This window comes from Coregonus clupeaformis, chromosome 34 (genome assembly GCF_020615455.1).
Source record: "Coregonus clupeaformis isolate EN_2021a chromosome 34, ASM2061545v1, whole genome shotgun sequence".
NCBI classification, from domain to species: domain Eukaryota; kingdom Metazoa; phylum Chordata; class Actinopteri; order Salmoniformes; family Salmonidae; genus Coregonus; species Coregonus clupeaformis.
Genome location: NC_059225.1, coordinates 4,419,160 through 4,436,331, shown reverse-complemented (window position 1 = coordinate 4,436,331; position 17,172 = coordinate 4,419,160). Strand labels below are relative to the sequence as shown.

At 43.4% G+C, this 17,172-nt stretch overlaps 3 protein-coding genes across 5 annotated transcripts; 1 reads left to right on the top strand and 2 right to left on the bottom strand.

Annotated features, from left to right (window-relative positions):
• The first annotated feature begins 3,058 nt into the window (after window positions 1–3,058).
• Window positions 3,059–6,292, top strand: LOC121549656 (gamma-crystallin N-B). The gene is made up of 4 exons (XM_041861445.2): window positions 3,059–3,164; window positions 4,743–4,991; window positions 5,288–5,433; window positions 6,066–6,292. Exons 1-4 carry the CDS (start codon window positions 3,144–3,146, stop codon window positions 6,199–6,201), a joined length of 552 nt encoding a protein of 183 aa, XP_041717379.1. The 5' UTR covers window positions 3,059–3,143; the 3' UTR covers window positions 6,202–6,292.
• A 576-nt stretch (window positions 6,293–6,868) lies between these two features.
• On the bottom strand, window positions 6,869–12,285 carry LOC121549655 (NEDD8 ultimate buster 1-like). Of its 3 annotated transcripts, XM_045210373.1 has the most exons (15): window positions 12,181–12,285; window positions 11,732–11,856; window positions 11,417–11,584; window positions 11,260–11,324; window positions 11,056–11,120; window positions 10,666–10,833; window positions 10,410–10,498; window positions 10,086–10,192; window positions 9,622–9,808; window positions 9,378–9,485; window positions 9,080–9,232; window positions 8,619–8,765; window positions 8,328–8,414; window positions 7,982–8,183; window positions 6,869–7,718 (listed from the first exon to the last, which is right to left on the bottom strand). In XM_045210373.1, exons 2-15 carry the CDS (start codon window positions 11,846–11,848, stop codon window positions 7,549–7,551), a joined length of 1,833 nt encoding a protein of 610 aa, XP_045066308.1. In that variant the 5' UTR covers window positions 11,849–11,856; window positions 12,181–12,285; the 3' UTR covers window positions 6,869–7,548. The 3 variants fall into 3 exon arrangements, with proteins under 3 accessions (XP_045066308.1, XP_041717378.2, XP_045066309.1); XM_041861444.2 differs by having other exon boundaries at window positions 11,732–12,285; XM_045210374.1 differs by having other exon boundaries at window positions 8,003–8,183; window positions 11,732–12,285.
• A 714-nt stretch (window positions 12,286–12,999) lies between these two features.
• On the bottom strand, window positions 13,000–15,171 carry LOC121549491 (uncharacterized protein C9orf152). Its single transcript, XM_041861282.2, has 2 exons — window positions 14,976–15,171; window positions 13,000–14,099 (listed from the first exon to the last, which is right to left on the bottom strand). The coding sequence occupies exons 1-2, from the start codon at window positions 15,064–15,066 to the stop codon at window positions 13,588–13,590; spliced, it is 603 nt and encodes a 200-aa protein (XP_041717216.1). The 5' UTR covers window positions 15,067–15,171; the 3' UTR covers window positions 13,000–13,587.
• Between the last annotated feature and the right edge of the window lie 2,001 nt (window positions 15,172–17,172).

Here is a 17,172-nt window from a genome sequence, read left to right as displayed (position 1 = left end):
CTTTCCTGTGGCGGTCCTCATGAGAGCCAATTTTATCATAGTGCTTGATGATTTTTGCGACTGCACTTGAAGAAACTTTCAAAGTTCTTGAAATGTTCCGTTTTGACTGACCTTCATGTCTTAAAGTAATGATGGACTGTCATTTAAGCTGTTCTTGCCATAATATGGCTGTATACCACCCCTACCTTGTCACAACACAACTGATTGGATGAAACGCATTAAGGAGGAAAGAAATTGCACAAATTAACTTTTAAGAAGGCACACCTGTTAATTGAAATGCATTCCAGGTGTCTACCCCATGAAGCTGGTTGAGAGAATGCCAAGAGTGTGCAACGCTGTCATCAAGGCAAAGGGTGACTACTTTGAAGAATCTCAAATATAATTTGATTTGTTTAACACTTTTTTGGTTACTACGTGATTCCATGTGTGTTATTTCGTCGTTTTTCTGTCTTCACTATTATAAAAAAAAATAAGAAAAACCCTTGAATGAGTAGGTGTGTCCAAACTTTTGACTGGTACTGTATGTTTATGTTGAACATTGTCCCCTGTTCAAATAAATGTGATGACAATGAGTGGTAGCCACTTATAGAGATGTGCCCTTGGTTTCCATGGCATCTATTAATGACAACTAAAGAGGGAAAGGGGATACCTAGTCAATGTGAATGAGACCGACATTACAGGCCTGCTACCCAGGCTATGATTGAGAGGGGCTAAATTATATAAAAATAGGGTGATCTACACTGCTCAAAAAAATAAAGGGATCACTAAAATAACACATTCTAGATCTGAATGAATGAAATAATCTTATTAAATACTTTTTTCTTTACATAGTTGAATGTGCTGACAACAAAATCACACAGTCTTCAAGTCTGTCACATGTGCTCAGTGTATCAATGGAAATCAAACTTATCAACCCATGGAGGGCTGGATTTGGAGTCACCCTCAAAATTAAAGTGGAAAACCACACTACAAGCTGATCCAACTTTGATGTAATGTCCTTAAAACAAGTCAAAATGAGGCTCAGTAGTGTGTGTGGCCTCCACGTGCCTGTATGACCTCCCTACAACGCCTGGGCATGCTCCTGATGAGGTGGCAGATGGTCTCCTGAGGGATCTCCTCCCAGACCTGGACTAAAGCATCCGCCACCTCCTGGACAGTCTGTGGTGCAACGTGGCGTTGGTGGATGGAGCGAGACATGATGTCCCAGATGTGCTCAATTGGATTCACGTCTGGGGAACGGGCGGGCCAGTCCATAGCATCAATGCCTTCCTCTTGCAGGAACTGCTGACACACTCCAGCCACATGAGGTCTAGCATTGTCTTGCATTAGGAGGAACCCAAGGCCAACCGCACCAGCATATGGTCTCACAAGGGGTCTGAGGATCTCATCTCGGTACCTAATGGCAGTCAGGCTACCTCTGGCGAGCACATGGAGGGCTGTGCGGCCCCCCAAAGAAATGCCACCCCACACCATGACTGACCCACCGCCAAACCGGTCATGCTGGAGGATGTTGCAGGCAGCAGAACGTTCTCCACGGCGTCTCCAGACTCTGTTACATGTGCTCAGTGTGAACCTGCTTTCATCTGTGAAGAGCACAGGGCGCCAGTGGCGAATTTGCCAATCTTGGTGTTCTCTGGCAAATGCCAAACGTCCTGCACGGTGTTGGGCTGTAAGCACAACCCCCACCTGTGGACGTCGGGCCCTCATACCACCCTCATGGAGTCTGTTTCATGGGGGGTTGTAGACTCCGGCTCATGCTACCACTAGAGTGAAAGCACCGCCAGCATTCAAAAGTGACCAAAATATCAGCCAGGAAGCATAGGAACTGAGAAGTGGTCTGTGGTCACCACCTGCAAAACTAGTCCTTTATTGGGGGTGTCTTACTAATTGCCTATAATTTCCATCTGTTGTCTATTCCATTTGCACAACAGCATGTGAAAGTTATTGTCAATCAGTGTTGCTTCCTAAGTGGACAGTTTGATTTCACAGAAGTGTGATTGACTTGGAGTTACATTGTGTTGTTTAAGTGTTCCCTTTATTTTTTGGAGCAGTGTATTTAACCTATTGGCCTGAGAGAGAGAAGTAGAGAGGGAGAGTCAGCATGTCCAGAGAAAGGTAGAGACACTTAAAGGGGCTTATCATCCTCTAATGGTCATGTAGGCGATCGATCAGCATTCAAGGGTAGTAATCCAATACCACAATGCACTGTTGGAAGGTCAGGAGATCCATTTACGTTCTCTCTGGTCTCTTACAGGGCTTTAAGCTCTCCAAGATATTGCAATATGCCAATGTTTTTTTTAAAAGTTGAAAAACATTATTTTATGTCATTGAAGAGTCAGTATGAATCTATATCTCTCACTTGAATGTACAGAGATAGTTCTAATATACATAAACAGTTATCACCTTTTTTATCACCAGATGTATATGCCCAATGCTTTATTGTCATAACAGCCATATAAAACAATTACAAATCCTAAAATCCATACATGATTTGAAGCGGCATTCTCTTGATAATCTATTAAAATGTCCCCCACACTTCTCATACAATGTCACTGCCAGTTGTAGTACTTCAGATCACAGAGGTCGGAGGTCATCTAAATAAGGCTGTGACACCCTGTATGTTTGAACAATGGCAGGTCATATTAGTAGTATTGTGTGGAGAGGGCAAGAGAATACTGAGCCTTTGTCGTAGCTCTGCACACGCTCTTCTCCCTGTGGGCCTATCACCTGGTTGCCACGGTAACCACCCTCCCACCACACATTCTAACACGCACGCAAACGCCGACACACACTTCTCCCTGTCTCTCTCACTGTGCGGGCATGTCAGGCCCTATTCAACATTCAACTTGAGCATAAGAGAAGCGTAGCATGTGCAAAACGGCCTGCACAAAGCCCTGGCCAAGCAAAACCCTTTGTTGTCCTCCTGTTTAGTCCCCCTGCAGCCAATGCCCAGAATCAGCAGTGCCAACAGTTGAAGGGAAAGTGCCCACCCAGCAAAAGCCCTAAATCCCCCATTGTGCACCCTTTGTGTGGCAAGCCTCGCGATACTGCCAGGTACGGGCCCGGACGTATATATTGGGGTGTCCAACTTTTTTACTGTTACACTTTACTTGTGGGCCAGGTTGGACAGTATCCAGTGGAAAATGTCGCAGTATTCTGGAAAGGTAAGCAGCACCTGAGTCTTCCTGTATACACACAGCATCAGGTAGGTTACCACTGGGACATAACTGACTGGACAGCCAGGCCAGGTCTCCCTTGAAAATGAGGTATTTGGACCTCAATGGGACTACCAGGTAAAGGTTAGAGAGAACTCCAGCCAATAAATATATAGGTTTGGGAGTGTACACATTTACAGGTAGTGTAGGTGTGATAAAATGAGTTTGTACATTTGAAGGCAATCCCTGGTGAAAATGTGAGATTTGGAGATTGTTCTAATCAGTGCCATCATTCAGTTTGTCTTGCTTGTAGAAATGTTAAATCTGTCAAGGGAGTTAAAATATATAAAATATTATATCTAAAAGAGCAAGGCCCTTGGAGCATTTTATTTATTTTATATTTGATTTAAACTATCAGTGGCAGGTATGGATAATTAGTTGGTGGCTGGCCAATAGGAATAGACATACCATAGTCTTGTATCCATACTGCTGCTAAAGTCAACTCTAGTCTTCTATTAATACCTATAGTTGGCTTCAGCACATAGATACAGTATGGATACAAGACTGCATGACAAAATATATTTATCCACTGAACTGACTGTACTACGCCAACACTTACAAATCCACACCTAGGGCTCTGTTCGCTTCAGCGTTACAGATTCCGCAATAGAAATGTAAAGGTAACTTCCGATTGAGCAGACATGCAGCGTTTACCGTGAATGCAGTCTACGCTAAAGCGGGAACATTGCGTTTAAATTTAAATCACGCTGTAAAGCTGAACTTCCGCAATGCAGATTGAATAGAGCCCCTACACTCCAGTGACAAGGTGTCGCTACAGCTTCTACCCCCAAGCCATAAGACTCCTGAACAGCTCATCATGGCTACCCAGACTATTTGCATTATTATCTATGCATAGTCACTTTTACTCTACCCACATGTACATATTACCTCAATTACCTTGACTAACCAGTGCCCCCGCACATTGACTCTGTACCGGTACCCCCCTGTATATAGCCTCCCTACTGTTATTTTATTTTACTGCTGCTCTTTAATTATTTTTTACTTATCTATTTTTTACTTAACACTTTTTTTCTTAAAACTGCATTGTTGGTTAAGGGCTTGTAAGTAAGCATTTCACTGTAAGGTCTATACCTGTTGTATTCGGCGCGTGTGGCAAATACAATTTGATTTGATTTGATCTGATCCACATGTCCGTCAAGCCCCTAGCCTGGGATCCAAACTCAATCGTTCTGGACCGTTTCACTACATTTGGCTTTGCGAACAATAAAGTGAAATGGAGCAATTGAGTTTGTATCCAAAGGCTATCCCACCAGGACTTCGGTTCACATACTTTAAGCGTTTGCTTTAGCCTGCCTGCAGTGGCAGCTGGGTGGGGTTTGCGCTTTTGGGATTTTTCTATGGGTTACATTGCAACAGGCAAGCTAAATCAAGCCCAGTTAAAGTATAATGATGTTAAATATTATTTGAACCCAGGTCTGTTGGATCCCAGGCCATCCTACCTCAACCTCCCCACCCTAACTAATGAACTATGGTGTTAACCTCCTCTTCTCCACCCACCCAACACAGATCACCTTCTATGAGGGAAAATGCTTCACCGGCAGGCAGCTGGAGGTCAGGGGCGACTGCGATAACTTCCAGGACCGTGGCTTTATGAACCGCGTCAACTCCATCCGCGTGGAGAGCGGCGCCTTCTGCTGCTTCGACCACCCCGACTTCAAGGGACAGCAGTACATCCTGGAGCACGGCGAATACCCTGAGTTCCAGCGTTGGAACAGCCACAATGACCACATGGGCTCCTGCAAGCCCATCAAGATGGTGAGAGATGGGGTTAAGGGTTAAGGCTTGAAGGGATAGGGGTTAAGGGTTCAGAATTGAAGTGATAGGGGTTAGGGGGTTAAGGTTTGAAGGGATCGGGGTTAAGGGTTAGGGGGGTGCTAATGAGGATGATGAGATTGATGTTATAGAACCATTTTCTACTTCAACTCAAAGATACTTTAGATTCTTCTCGCTCATCTTCATTATAGCAGTATTCCATATTCGACTATTGAAAAGCATGTATGAAATCCAAATGCAGACTCATGTTAACTCCTCTCTTCTCCTGTGTCTTGCAGCACGGTGAGCACTACAGAATGGAACTGTTCGAGGCCTGTAACTTCTCCGGCCAGTGTGTGGAGATCTGTGACGACTGCCCCTTCCTGCAGAGCCGTGGCTTCAGCAAGAACTGCATCAACTCCATCAAGGTCTACGGAGATGGAGCGTAAGTAACGCACCTCTAGCCAATCACACACACATATCAAACTGTGAACGCAGAGATAAACACAAACTGAGATACATTCACAGTGATTAAACGTTTGGATCTATTTTTGTTGAGCCAAGATATCCAACCTTTTAGCATATGTTATGTTGGAACATAATTGGAACACATATGCCAACAATCTAGCAGGAAAAGCGTAGACGCTGCTGAATTCCTAAATAACTAATACCACTATTCACAACTGTGGTCCCAACTGGTTTTTTCCCAGGAGGGAGTTGAATATTAAAGGGGAAGTTCAAGATTTTACCACTTGATGTTAGATGGTTCCTCACCTTGAAAGAAGTCTATTTATTTTTAAAAGCCAAGACCCCTTTATGTAACATCAAACCACATATGTAGTTGATTTGATGATATAAGTCTATGTAATTGATTAATGTATTCATTGAATGGACATAGTATAGCTATTATCGAACACACAATACATTTCTATAGTTTACTTAATATCCAGATTACATCATATTAAATTACACAGTACTCAGTAGATATATTTAGACCATTACCTGTTATTCCATCTGCTCTAACAGTGTGTGAAGTGAGCAGGTGTGCGCTCATTTCTAACCCGTTTCCTTCTGTAGCTGGGTGATGTATGAGGAGCCCAACTTCCGTGGCCGCATGTACATTGTAGAGAGAGGAGACTACTGCAGTCACAACGAGTGGCAGGCCGAGAACCCCAACATCCAGTCCATCCGTAGAGTGGTCAACTACTTCTAAACCTCTTCCCCTGTCCCGCCCCAGACCCGGCATGGACTTTCACCACTCTAGAAATGTACAATAAAAAAATAAAAACATATTTTAAAAAAAGCGCACAAATGTATTTTTATCGAACACTTGGCGTGGTATGTTTCTGTGAGATACGAGTGAGTGTATGAGGGTCTGTATAGAGCAGTGGTTTTCAACCTGGGTACTAGGACCCCTGGGGTTACCCCGCCTATCCACAGGGGGTACTTGGGAAGACTCATTAAGAATATAGGCCTAACGATTGATTGCACATGAGGGGGTACTTCGAAGAGCAAATCGTATCTGGGGTAAGGTACCCCAAAAAGGTTATGATTAGATAGGTAGATAGCACAGGACGTTGGTGGCACCTTAATTGGGGAGGATGGGCTCGTGGTAATGACTGGAGCTGAATCAGTGGAATGGTATCAAATATATCAAACATGATTTTCATGCGCTTGATGCCATTCCATTTGCCCCGTTGTGGTCGTTATTATGAGCTGTTCCCCTCAGCAGCCTCTACTGGTAGATAGGTAGATCGATACTGTATAGAGCACAGGCATAAGAAAAGTGACAGAAGAAAAATAAATACTCATACTATCACTCATTCACAACTGTGAATCATGAGGCACAAATACATACTAATCACACATGATCAACAACATAAAGCAAATTAGTATTTATTGTATGTAATAACAGGTTCTTAAAATAAACGCAAATTACTTTGAAACTATAGGCAACCTGAACTATATGGCACTAAGAGCGGTCATGTATTGTCATATCGGCAATCAAACTACATTAAAAAAAAATTTTTATCTCCAGCATTCACAACTTCAATAAATACAAAAATTGTACCAACTTCATTTTGCTTGATTAAGTTACTTCAAAAAGGGATCTTGAATATGAACAGAGCATGAAGAGAAATGTACGTCAGTTGGAGAAACATCTTGTACACAAGCAACCAAAAATCCCTTAACCATCCAATTATAAGCCTCACATTCTAAACTGGGTTGAAATCTCAAACATGAACCTTCAAATAATCCAAGTGGTGTGACTGGGGAAAACACTATCCCCTCTACAGCATAAACCAATCAACAAATTAACATTGACTTATTTCCTTTTTTTGATCCACGTCAGCTCATTTCCTTACAAATTATTTCCAACCTGTTTCACATTTTTAAAACAGAATTAATAACACTTTAGTAAGAAAAACAGAAGATACAAATGTTGTTGTATTGCTTGGGGGGGGGGGGGACCAAAATCAAACACCCTTGTAAAATCAAACACCCTTGTAAAAGGACGTGGTGGAAGTGCTTTCAAAATGGCCACCGGCTGGACGGCACTTTAGCTGGAGGAGGCACAGTTCTTGTGGAGGTAGGACTTCATCTGGGCTATGACCTCGCTCTCCTCCTCCAGGGTCAAGTCCAGGTAGTCTTCTTCGTGTCGGGGGATGTCCTCCAGCACCTCATTCACCAGGTCCACGTCCATAGGGTCCTCCCCTTGGCTCCCAGAGCCTGGACACACAAATGACAAGTGTCATGTTCATTAGGGCTCTCCTTTGGGGATTTGGTTATAAAAGGCATTATGGTGCCTTAAGTATCAGCAGCATATTGAATGCCTTTCTCACATAGACCTCTCAACAGTGGAACACTAGCCAGTGTTTGTGACAATAAAACAGATTGTTTTTTTTTATTCAACAAGACCTGTATTGTTGTATTAACGCAGTAATGAGAGTGTGGATCCGTCTGTCCATCTGCATGCTTCTCTGTGTACGTACTTGTGTTCATGTGAGTCCTACCTGCGGACTCTGAGGAGGTGCTGGGCTCCTCGGACAGTGAGGAGGGGGGAGAGGGGGAGAGCAGCTCGGGGGGCAGGACCCCCTGGTTGTCCAGCAGCAGCTGGGTGGCCCCCTGCACGTCTCCCCCCGTCAGCCTCAGAGCAGCCTCGGCAGCCTCCAGCTCAAAGCCCAGGTATAACAGCTATGGAGAGGGAAGGATAAGGTACCATACACCACTGAGGAACATACCTTTAATATAGACATAGTGACAAGAGAGAGAGCACAAGTGAGAGCATAAGAGAGAGCGAGAGTGAGCGAGCACTCAAAAGAGGTAGGGGCTTGTTACCTGCTCAACCTTGGATTGATCTATGGGGAGCTCTGTGTCGTGGTTGGTTACAGCAGCAGACTCCGCCTGGGTGGACTCTAGAAGAATCTAGGGGAAACAAGCAAACCAGGATAAAGTAATACAAAAAAATACATATTAGCAAAGTATGCTAGCTAGCTCCTACACTCTTCTGCTAGCTAATGTAGCTTCATGGCTCTGGTTAAGGTAACATGTTGTGATGGTTGGCATATCCTCCTTCATGGCGTATTGAGAAACAATTAGTGTTTTTGCAGTAGCGCGACGGTCTTTCACCCCATAGGCTCTGTCCATGTCTCCGTCTGCCTGATGGAGGGCCCGGGCAGCGTCTCTCTTGGAGTAACCCAGCTCTCGGAGGGTGGCCAGGCCCTCCATACGCCTCCTCCTCCTCTCCCTCTCAATCTGTTTCATCTCCTCCCTCTCCTGACAGGGACAGACAAAACCATAGAATTACACTCATTATGGCCACCGCTCCACCCATCATGGGACACTGACTTGAATAGTTCTAGTAATTTTATTTCTATGATTATAACAGCCCTGATAACTTAGGTGCTATAAAAGAAATGTTTCCTATCAACTGCAACTATATCAAGTGAGTGCTGGCCCCCTTTTTACCCACTATGAGCGCTGGCCCCTTTTTTCCCCCACTATGATTGCTGCTGCCCCCCCACTATGAGCGCTGGCCCTTTTATCCCCCCACTATGAGCGCTGGCCCCTATTGCTATGGGGGGACCCACCTGTCTCCTGTGGGTGATGTGCAGCGCGGCCTCGTCTACGTTGCCATGGCAGGCCCTCAGGCCCAGACGGGCCTCCTGCTCAGAGAAACCCAGACCCATCAGCCCTGTCATCTTCCCTGGGTCCAGACACAGACGCCCATACAGGTCCTCCACCTACATACAACACAGCAGAGGTAAGAGGTAGAATCAGTTATATGACATTATTTTACAGTGAGGTGCCTCCCTGCTTATAGAAATGTTGTTGTTAATGTCTGGAGACAAGACAATCTGGAAGCAGGGCTTTAATGATGTACTGTACCCGCATTAGCTTCTGTGTGGCCTGGTGTTCGTTACCATCCAGGTACGCCAGTAAGCTCTGTAGGAGGTACAGCCTGAGGAACAGCACCTCCTCTCGTCCTGTGTTTCCCTGAAAGCAAAATTAATTAAATCAATTTACTATATTACAACGACTATGAAATTCAGATCAACATAGGTGCCTAGTGGGTTCGGGGTTAGGGGTAATTTGTTAACAGAGCCATAGACCAGCGTTTGTGGTTCATCACCTTGATCTGCATCAGCCTCTGCTGCTGCTCTCCGTAGCACTTGAGGAAGCAGTCCTCGGCCCTCTGCAGCCTCTGCTTGCCGTCGTCTAGGCAGGAGAGCGCCTCCAGGGCTCTGTAGCACCACACGATGTCCAGCTGCAGTACTGCATAGTTGTCCACCGTGCTCAGGAGCATGGAGCCACACTTACTGTATACACACACACACAAATATACATCTTATATCGGTCTTAAGAAAATCTAATGGATCGGAGGAACTTTACAATGGTATTAGAGGTGGAACAGAACGTGTAGTAGAAGTAGTGCACATTCAAAGTCAAATCAAATGATAACGCCTTAAACTGATCGAACATGACAATCTTTTTTTTCTTTGGGCGTTGACGGTTTTAACCGAAAGTTAAATGTGTGTTTTGACCAATATCTGCTTCGACAAAGGATTTCTGTGATTGTAGCTGAAGGTGTTTTACCCAAACTGGTCGTCAGCTTGCAGCAGGTGGCACAGAGCAGCGTCGTACTGTTTCCTCTTCATCAGAGCGCGCCCTTTCTCATGGAACCCCATGGCTAGAATCAGAGCCTGAGGACAACAATTACACAGCATTAGAACTAGTCAGAGTTTGTGTGGTGCGGAGTCACAATCAGTGGAGGTCAAATTCGCACAGACCGCATGGCAAGAATCATATTTGCCATTCAAGCCATGAGTTGTGAGAGCTTGATGTCCACTCATACTGTTTACCATGACAGTTATGAATATAATATTGATCATATGTTCATGAGACCTTTGTCTAGACTACCTTTTTCTCACTGTGAGGTATTTTCAGAGGGTTCCCCTTCTGATCAGCAATCTCTAGGAATGGTGTCGTGGCTGGGTCATCGGTGCCATCTGAAATGACAACCAAACCACAGAACATCCATAAAATAACACTCCCGTAGCGTTGCGATCAAGGTTAAACGCTGTATGAGGATCTTACAGAGAGGATCCGGAAGCCTAAAATGACAACTAAGCCACAGAACAACCATGTGATAACGTTGTGATTGTGTCTAACTAACCTCTCTCTGAGAGGATCTGGAAGCCCTTCTGGGTTCTCTGGACACTCTGGTCCTGGGTTCTCTTCTTCTTCTCCTCCTCCACCATCTGTTTCTTTCTCTCCGGCTCACTCACCCGCAGAACCATAATCTTACTGTTGTTCTTCACGTCCTGTTCATCCAGACGCTTCTCTGTGAAGAGGAACCGTTTCAATGCATGCAAAATTGAGAGAAAAAATAAGAAACCTGCACACTGCTCTTGATAGTTTCACTGCTCTTTATTGAGCTTTACGTATCGGACTCAAGGCCTTCGTCAGAGCTTTTACATGCAAAGTTGAAATGACCAAACATAATGAGAGTTTATATGCATTGATTCGAGGGGAGTTGTGGCACCTAGGCCTAAATGGGACTTACCAGGAGTCAGTGTCTTCCCATTCAAAATTAACTTGATGTATTTGAGTCCATATTGTTCAGCAATCCTATTCAAATGTAGGAAGAAAGTAGCACTGTATAGCTATGACCTTGATATACATAATAGGCATAATCTGAGACTGTACATCACTTCACCAACAGATAACATTATAAAAGATTGACATTGTGATGGACATTTTCACTTACCTAGCCATAATATCTTGTAGAAGGACATCCAGTTTAGTCTCCAAATAGTTCTTCTTCTTGACATCCTAAAGCAATCGGGTAAAAATCTGGAATTATGTTTATTTTCTGTAGGGCGTGTCAGGACAAACACTCCCACCCCTCAAACACACACACAAACCTTTTTCCCGTCTTTAGGCAGAAGGAGTTCCAACGTGGCCACACATGTCTCTCTGTAGGTCTTGTTTCTCATTCCTCGCTTTACTGCTTGGGATCGGATGCTCTCCAAGGCACTCGCCACTTCAGACACCGAGAAGCACACAATGGGTGCATAGTTCACTGCAAGCTCCTGTAATGACAACAGTGACAAAGACAGACACACAGGCATAGTTAAAAACGATCACACAAATGTGACTCAAAGTCCGGTGACAGACCAACCAGCTGAATGTCGAACTTCAACACATTTAGAATGCTATAACTACCTAGCTAACATTACCTGCAGATGTTGCTGTCCTGCCTGGTTGTCTTCTGTGGAGTACGGTGGGTTCCAGAGCTGAATCTGATCTTCTTTTAAAAGATTTACCAGCTTTGCCTGAATATGCATCTCTGCCATTCTCAAAACTGTGGAAAAATTTGGTAGGAATGTGAAAGTGAACAGCCAGCCCGCAAACAATGGGGGAATTCCGCAGGATGAAAAAGTACGAAAATGTATGTATTCACTATTGTAAGTCGCTCTCGATAAGAGCGTCTGCTAAATAACTAAAATGTAAAATAGATGAGTAAAACTAACAAGCGACAGTAGGTAGAGCCAAAATTATTGCTCTAACTACGCAGTCGCAGACTACAACAACAACTGCGACGCTGCCCCTTTTAGTTACGACTAGCTAGCTATCACGCAGGTTAAATACGATACATTCGTTGTTTCAGGCTCCTTTCAAGATTTACCAAATTAATGATTCAGTCACGTTGAATGTGTTAACCTTGTCGCCCTATTATTTTGTGAGGAACGTGTTGAAACGAGATTTTTGATGTTGTTGTTCTTCTCTTTCACTTCCGTACTACGGTAAATCACGAGGTCCAATTTGTCATCGCTCCGTATTCGGTCGCAAGGCACAGGGCTTCTAGAAAGTACTCCACCACAAGTATGTCCAATGATTTGAAATATGTAGGTTGTCCAATGATTTAAAATATGTAGGTTACCCATTTACGTTTTTGGTTGTATTTCATTCCACCTGTTATTCCCCTTAATGTTTGTAAATGCTCTGTTTTACATTTCCCTGGGATGAAAAAAAGTTCCCGCTAACTCGATTTTCCTGATAATTACTTTGAGGGAAAATGTACATGCTATGACTGTGATATGCGGTTGTCTCACCCAGCTATCTTAAGATGAATGCAGTAATTGTAAGTCGCTCTGGAGAAGTGTCTGCTAAATGAATCAAATGTCATGTAAATGGGATGAATGCTGTAAATACAAAGTGCTGCATTGTCTCTAGGCCTAATCTTGTGCATTGTTTCAGCCCAAAATTGCAATCCTTCAATCCTTGTATTGACAATGTACAATTTAATTATTTCCATTTTAGTTACTTATCCATCCAGAGCAACTTACAGTTAGTGTATTCATATTAAGATAGCTAGGTGTGGCAACCTCATATCACAGGAAGTACATTTTTCCTCAAAGTAGCTATCAGCAAAGTCAGAGCTAGTAAGTAGAGAAAAAAGTCAAGTGCGAGTGTTAGTTCGAAAGTTTTGTACTCAAATATTCAGTAGGCTCTTCAACAACGGAGAATAAATTGTGCACACAACCTTTATCCAATTGTTTGGTGCAAAAGCACACCACTGCCTTGAGACAGACTGACACAAATGACAACACAGAATTGCAGAAGCATGGTACCTTTTAAAATTACTCAAACAGTTTTGATGGGATTTTTTAATATTCAATATGCATCTAGAAGTAGCCTACTGTACATAGATATTTAAATCAATGAATCACACTGTCTGCACATTCCATCTGGATTGCTGGGATTCAGCTTACTGTATGACAATAATAGGCTATGCACACCAGAGAATAATCAGTCATTTTCACCTCATATTTGTTCAGTGGCACATAGTCTTGCAGACTCACTGGGGAAAATATATTCCCTTCTCAAATCAAACACATTTAGGCTCCAATGAGATGAAACTCAAACGTTAACATATGGGTCCAATACAGGGTAAGGCACAGCAACTTACATTACATTATTTACATTTAAATGGGTGTATAGCAAATGTCCTTATAGCAACTCAACAAGATTGGTTTTAATGCAGAAACATAGAACACATTATCTATTACACTATTGCAGACTCTCTCTCTTATCAGAATGATGAGTACATCCCAAGTCTCCTGGCAGCCTCTGACTTCTTGGGCCCTTTTCTCTGGGGGAAGGGGTAGTGGTGAAGGGGGCTGAAGGAGAGCAGAGGCGGCCGCTGGCCCCCAAAACTCAGTTGTCTGGACAAAACGGCTGGGGCTGAGAACTTCCGGGAGCCTGAAATGCTGTTACTGGTACTCAACTCTTCAGAATGGATAGAAGTAGAATCCCCCAAGACTTTGTCACTGGACGTCTCAGGACAGTCCTCAGATAGCGAAGTCAAACTCGAAGAATTGCTGCCGGTGATTGTGGGGTTTGGATGAGGTGCTATGATACCGTTGGTCCGTCGGTGGATTCCCAAGTGTGTGTGCCATGGGGTTCTCTCAAGGTCCCCAACAAAATCAATCTCAGCCTCTGACACCGACCTCTTCCTCTCAGGTGTGCTCTTCATCTCCTGGTTGACCAGAACCACATTGACCAGGGCTTTCCCACTGATCTCTGCTGCATCATCAGCTGATACTGTCAGGAAATAGAATGGAAAAGTACAGACAGGTGTACAGACATTTGCAATTAACCTTCCAGCAAAAAATAAAAGTGCTTACTGATGCAGTCATGCTATTGTAACAAAAATATAGCTCATGTTCAAATGACCACACACACATTTCCAGAAGCCTATAGCCTATGCAGCAGATCCAACCCGCTTGCTTACAGCTGCACTAGGTTTGGATAGACTTCCTGTACATATTACCTCAACTAATTTGTACCCTTGCACATTGACTTGCGCTGGTACTCCTTGTATATAGCCTCGTTATTGTTATGTATTGTGTTACTATTTTCAATGTGCAAATGTTCTTACTTTTTAAGTCTGCATTGTTGGGAAAGGGCTCATAAGTAAGCATTTCATGGTAAAGTATACACCTGTTTTATTCCATTGGCGCATGTGACAAAGAAAATTTTATTTGAATGGGACAATTTAAAGTACAAGGCATTTATCATCCCTGGATTTAGGTATGTTTTCATATCATACAGGGGCTCCACAGGTGTCTACACAGGACGTCTGTCCGACCCTAGCGCAGCTGTAAGCAAGCAAGCAGGTCAGGTCTACTGGCTACCTATAGCCTAACTGCCATTTTTCTTGCTCAAAGCAGACTATCAGGAAAAGCTTTTGTACTAACAAACAAAAGTAGCCAAGACTAATGCGGTCAAAACTACTGAAATTCACATGATATAAATCCATTATAGATGCTTTGTTGCAACAAATAACCAAGGACTCACAATATCGGCGACAATGTAACAACAACCTGTTGCTAGCGGAGAAACGCCAGACAAAACTTTGAACAAAACTGCTTGTGTGCATACCATGCACGCAAAGCACTCATCGAAAGCGATGCCTACCTTGTCTGAATAAAACCACCGGGGTCTGGCGCTTTTGTTTCTCTTTAGTGCAGTTGTACTGTTCTCTCAAAAGTGCAATATCCTGGTTCATCCTGATTCGGTCCGCGACAATTCCGAGTTGGTCCTCTTCCTGAACCAAATGACTCACGTCTCCGGCTGTTTCCCTACGACTCCAGGATCTTATCGGTTCACAGGAACACGTCGAATTGCAACAGGAGCACCAGCACGACAACATCCTGTTTGCATTGATGACCAATTTAGATGTTTATTTCCCCAATCAAAAGAACGCACAACTGACAGAATGAAAAGCCTAGCCTAGTTAACTACCTGCAGCATGCAGAATAGCCTATTGCACTGTCTGCACCTGAGTAGGTGTGTAGTGTAGCCTGTGTACAGTTGTTCTGAAGTTTAATTCATGTGCAAACAACTGAGAGAATTGAAGGTTGCCCTTTTCTTTTACAAAATACCAAGTAGTACAATGTGTAGTTTAGCTAGTTTTGGTGAAAGGTGAAAACTGCTTATCTGTATGATAGAATAAAGTAAAATAGGTGAATAGGTTAGTATGACTTCATATAATACAATATTATAAAGTAAAGTCCCAAACATCATGCATACAGTAAGCTAGGCTACACAAACATTAAATTACTTTTGAGTCCTCATACTATAGAATCCAGTAGGTGGGCTTTTTTAAAAATTATCTGTAGCCCTAATAATCTAAATTGATTTACATGTTTATACATTATGTTCTGGAAAGATCTTTTGAATTACATTTTACATTTTAGTCATTTAGCATACATATTTTTTCATATGAATGACCCACTTTTTACTTGGACTATTTGGCACTGGCACACAGTATATTGACACAGCAGTGTTGTTGAAGTTGTGGGTGAGTCCTGCTTTGGAGGGGTGGCATAAATGGATGACATGGTGGTGGGGTGACACATCTAGCAGGTGTACCTGTGCTGTAAAACCCTTCACAGGAAATATGCCCTTAGTTTAATGCTTGGCAATTAAGCCTACTCAAACATCACTCCTTTGCTCCATTATTACTGCCTGTGAAATGGGTCTTTCTCCTTACTAAAGCAGTAAGGCATGTGTTTCAAAGATATCAGTAGGGCTACCACCGTGATTTTCTAAGCAAAACACTCCCACCTCCATGAATTGTTCAAGGAGACCTGTGGATTTCCTGTTTCTGAAAAAGAAGCAGTGAGCTGCTGATACAGCAAATTAAAGAACCCAATGGGTCTCTCTCGCTCTCTCTCTCTCTCTCTTTGTATGTGTGAGGCTAGAGAACTTTTGATTTAAAAAAAAGTAATCAGAATAGCCGGTACTGATTTACATTAATAAAGCCAAGGGCAGAGTAGCGACTGGGCAGTCCAAAAGCGCTCAATCAAGTGTGTACGTTCAATAGGAAGGCACCCCAGTATACTGTAGCTTGCCAGTCGCCACACCACCCACTGCAAACCACATCATTTCAACGTGGAAAAGTGGATCATTTTCGGTTGAAATGTTGAGTAATGACATTTCAACCTTTATTCACCCACTGAAAAAGACAGCCAGAAGTTTGTTGAATTCCCAATGTGTTACCACTCACTGCACTTTCAACCATTTAAAAGCACAACAAAGTTCAAATGGGAATACAATGTCTGGTATTTTGTATTTATACAACAACTTAATATGTTATCACTGTGCTTCATCTAATAGCAGAACCAAATGACCTGGAATGTATTTGAGATTACATAAAAAGTACATAGTGCAAGTGATCAATTGTCACGACTTCCTCCAAAGCTGCCACCTCTCCTTGTTCGGGCAGGCTTCGGCGTTGTCGTCACCGGCCTTCTCGCCACTGCCGCTCCTCATCTCATCATTCCATTTGTTTTGTCTTGTTGATTACACACACCTGGTTCATATCCCCTCATTAGTACTTGTATGAGTGTTCCCTCTGCCCCCTTGTCCTTGTGGGTCATTGTTTATTGTGAGGAGAGTGTAGCTCGGTTGAGCGCCGTGTATTTTGTATTGCCGGTGTACTTTTCCACGTGTTCCTGTTTGGTTCCAGTGCGCCTGTTTTGCGCACTGGACTGTTTGACGCATTTCCGCGTAACTCTGTATTCCGGAATAAATTCTGTATTCTGTGATTTACCCTCCTGCGCCTGACTCCTTTAAATCACCCATCACAGAATCACACACCCGCCATGGA

Coding starts and splice junctions, on each gene's coding strand:
- LOC121549656 (XM_041861445.2), top strand. CDS start 3,144: ATGTCGCAGTATTCTGGAAAG. Junction 3,165..4,742: donor TGTCGCAGTATTCTGGAAAG/GTAAGCAGCACC, acceptor CACCCAACACAG/ATCACCTTCTATGAGGGAAA. Junction 5,434..6,065: donor AAGGTCTACGGAGATGGAGC/GTAAGTAACGCA, acceptor TTCCTTCTGTAG/CTGGGTGATGTATGAGGAGC.
- LOC121549655 (XM_041861444.2), bottom strand. CDS start 11,848: ATGGCAGAGATGCATATTCAGGCAAAGCTGGTAAATCTTTTAAAAGAA. Junction 10,834..11,055: donor TGGGAAGACACTGACTCCTG/GTAAGTCCCATT, acceptor TCCTCTTCACAG/AGAAGCGTCTGGATGAACAG. Junction 9,233..9,377: donor CCACACAGAAGCTAATGCGG/GTACAGTACATC, acceptor TGTTGTATGTAG/GTGGAGGACCTGTATGGGCG.
- LOC121549491 (XM_041861282.2), bottom strand. CDS start 15,066: ATGAACCAGGATATTGCACTTTTGAGAGAACAGTACAACTGCACTAAA. Junction 14,100..14,975: donor GGTGGTTTTATTCAGACAAG/GTAGGCATCGCT, acceptor ATTTCCTGACAG/TATCAGCTGATGATGCAGCA.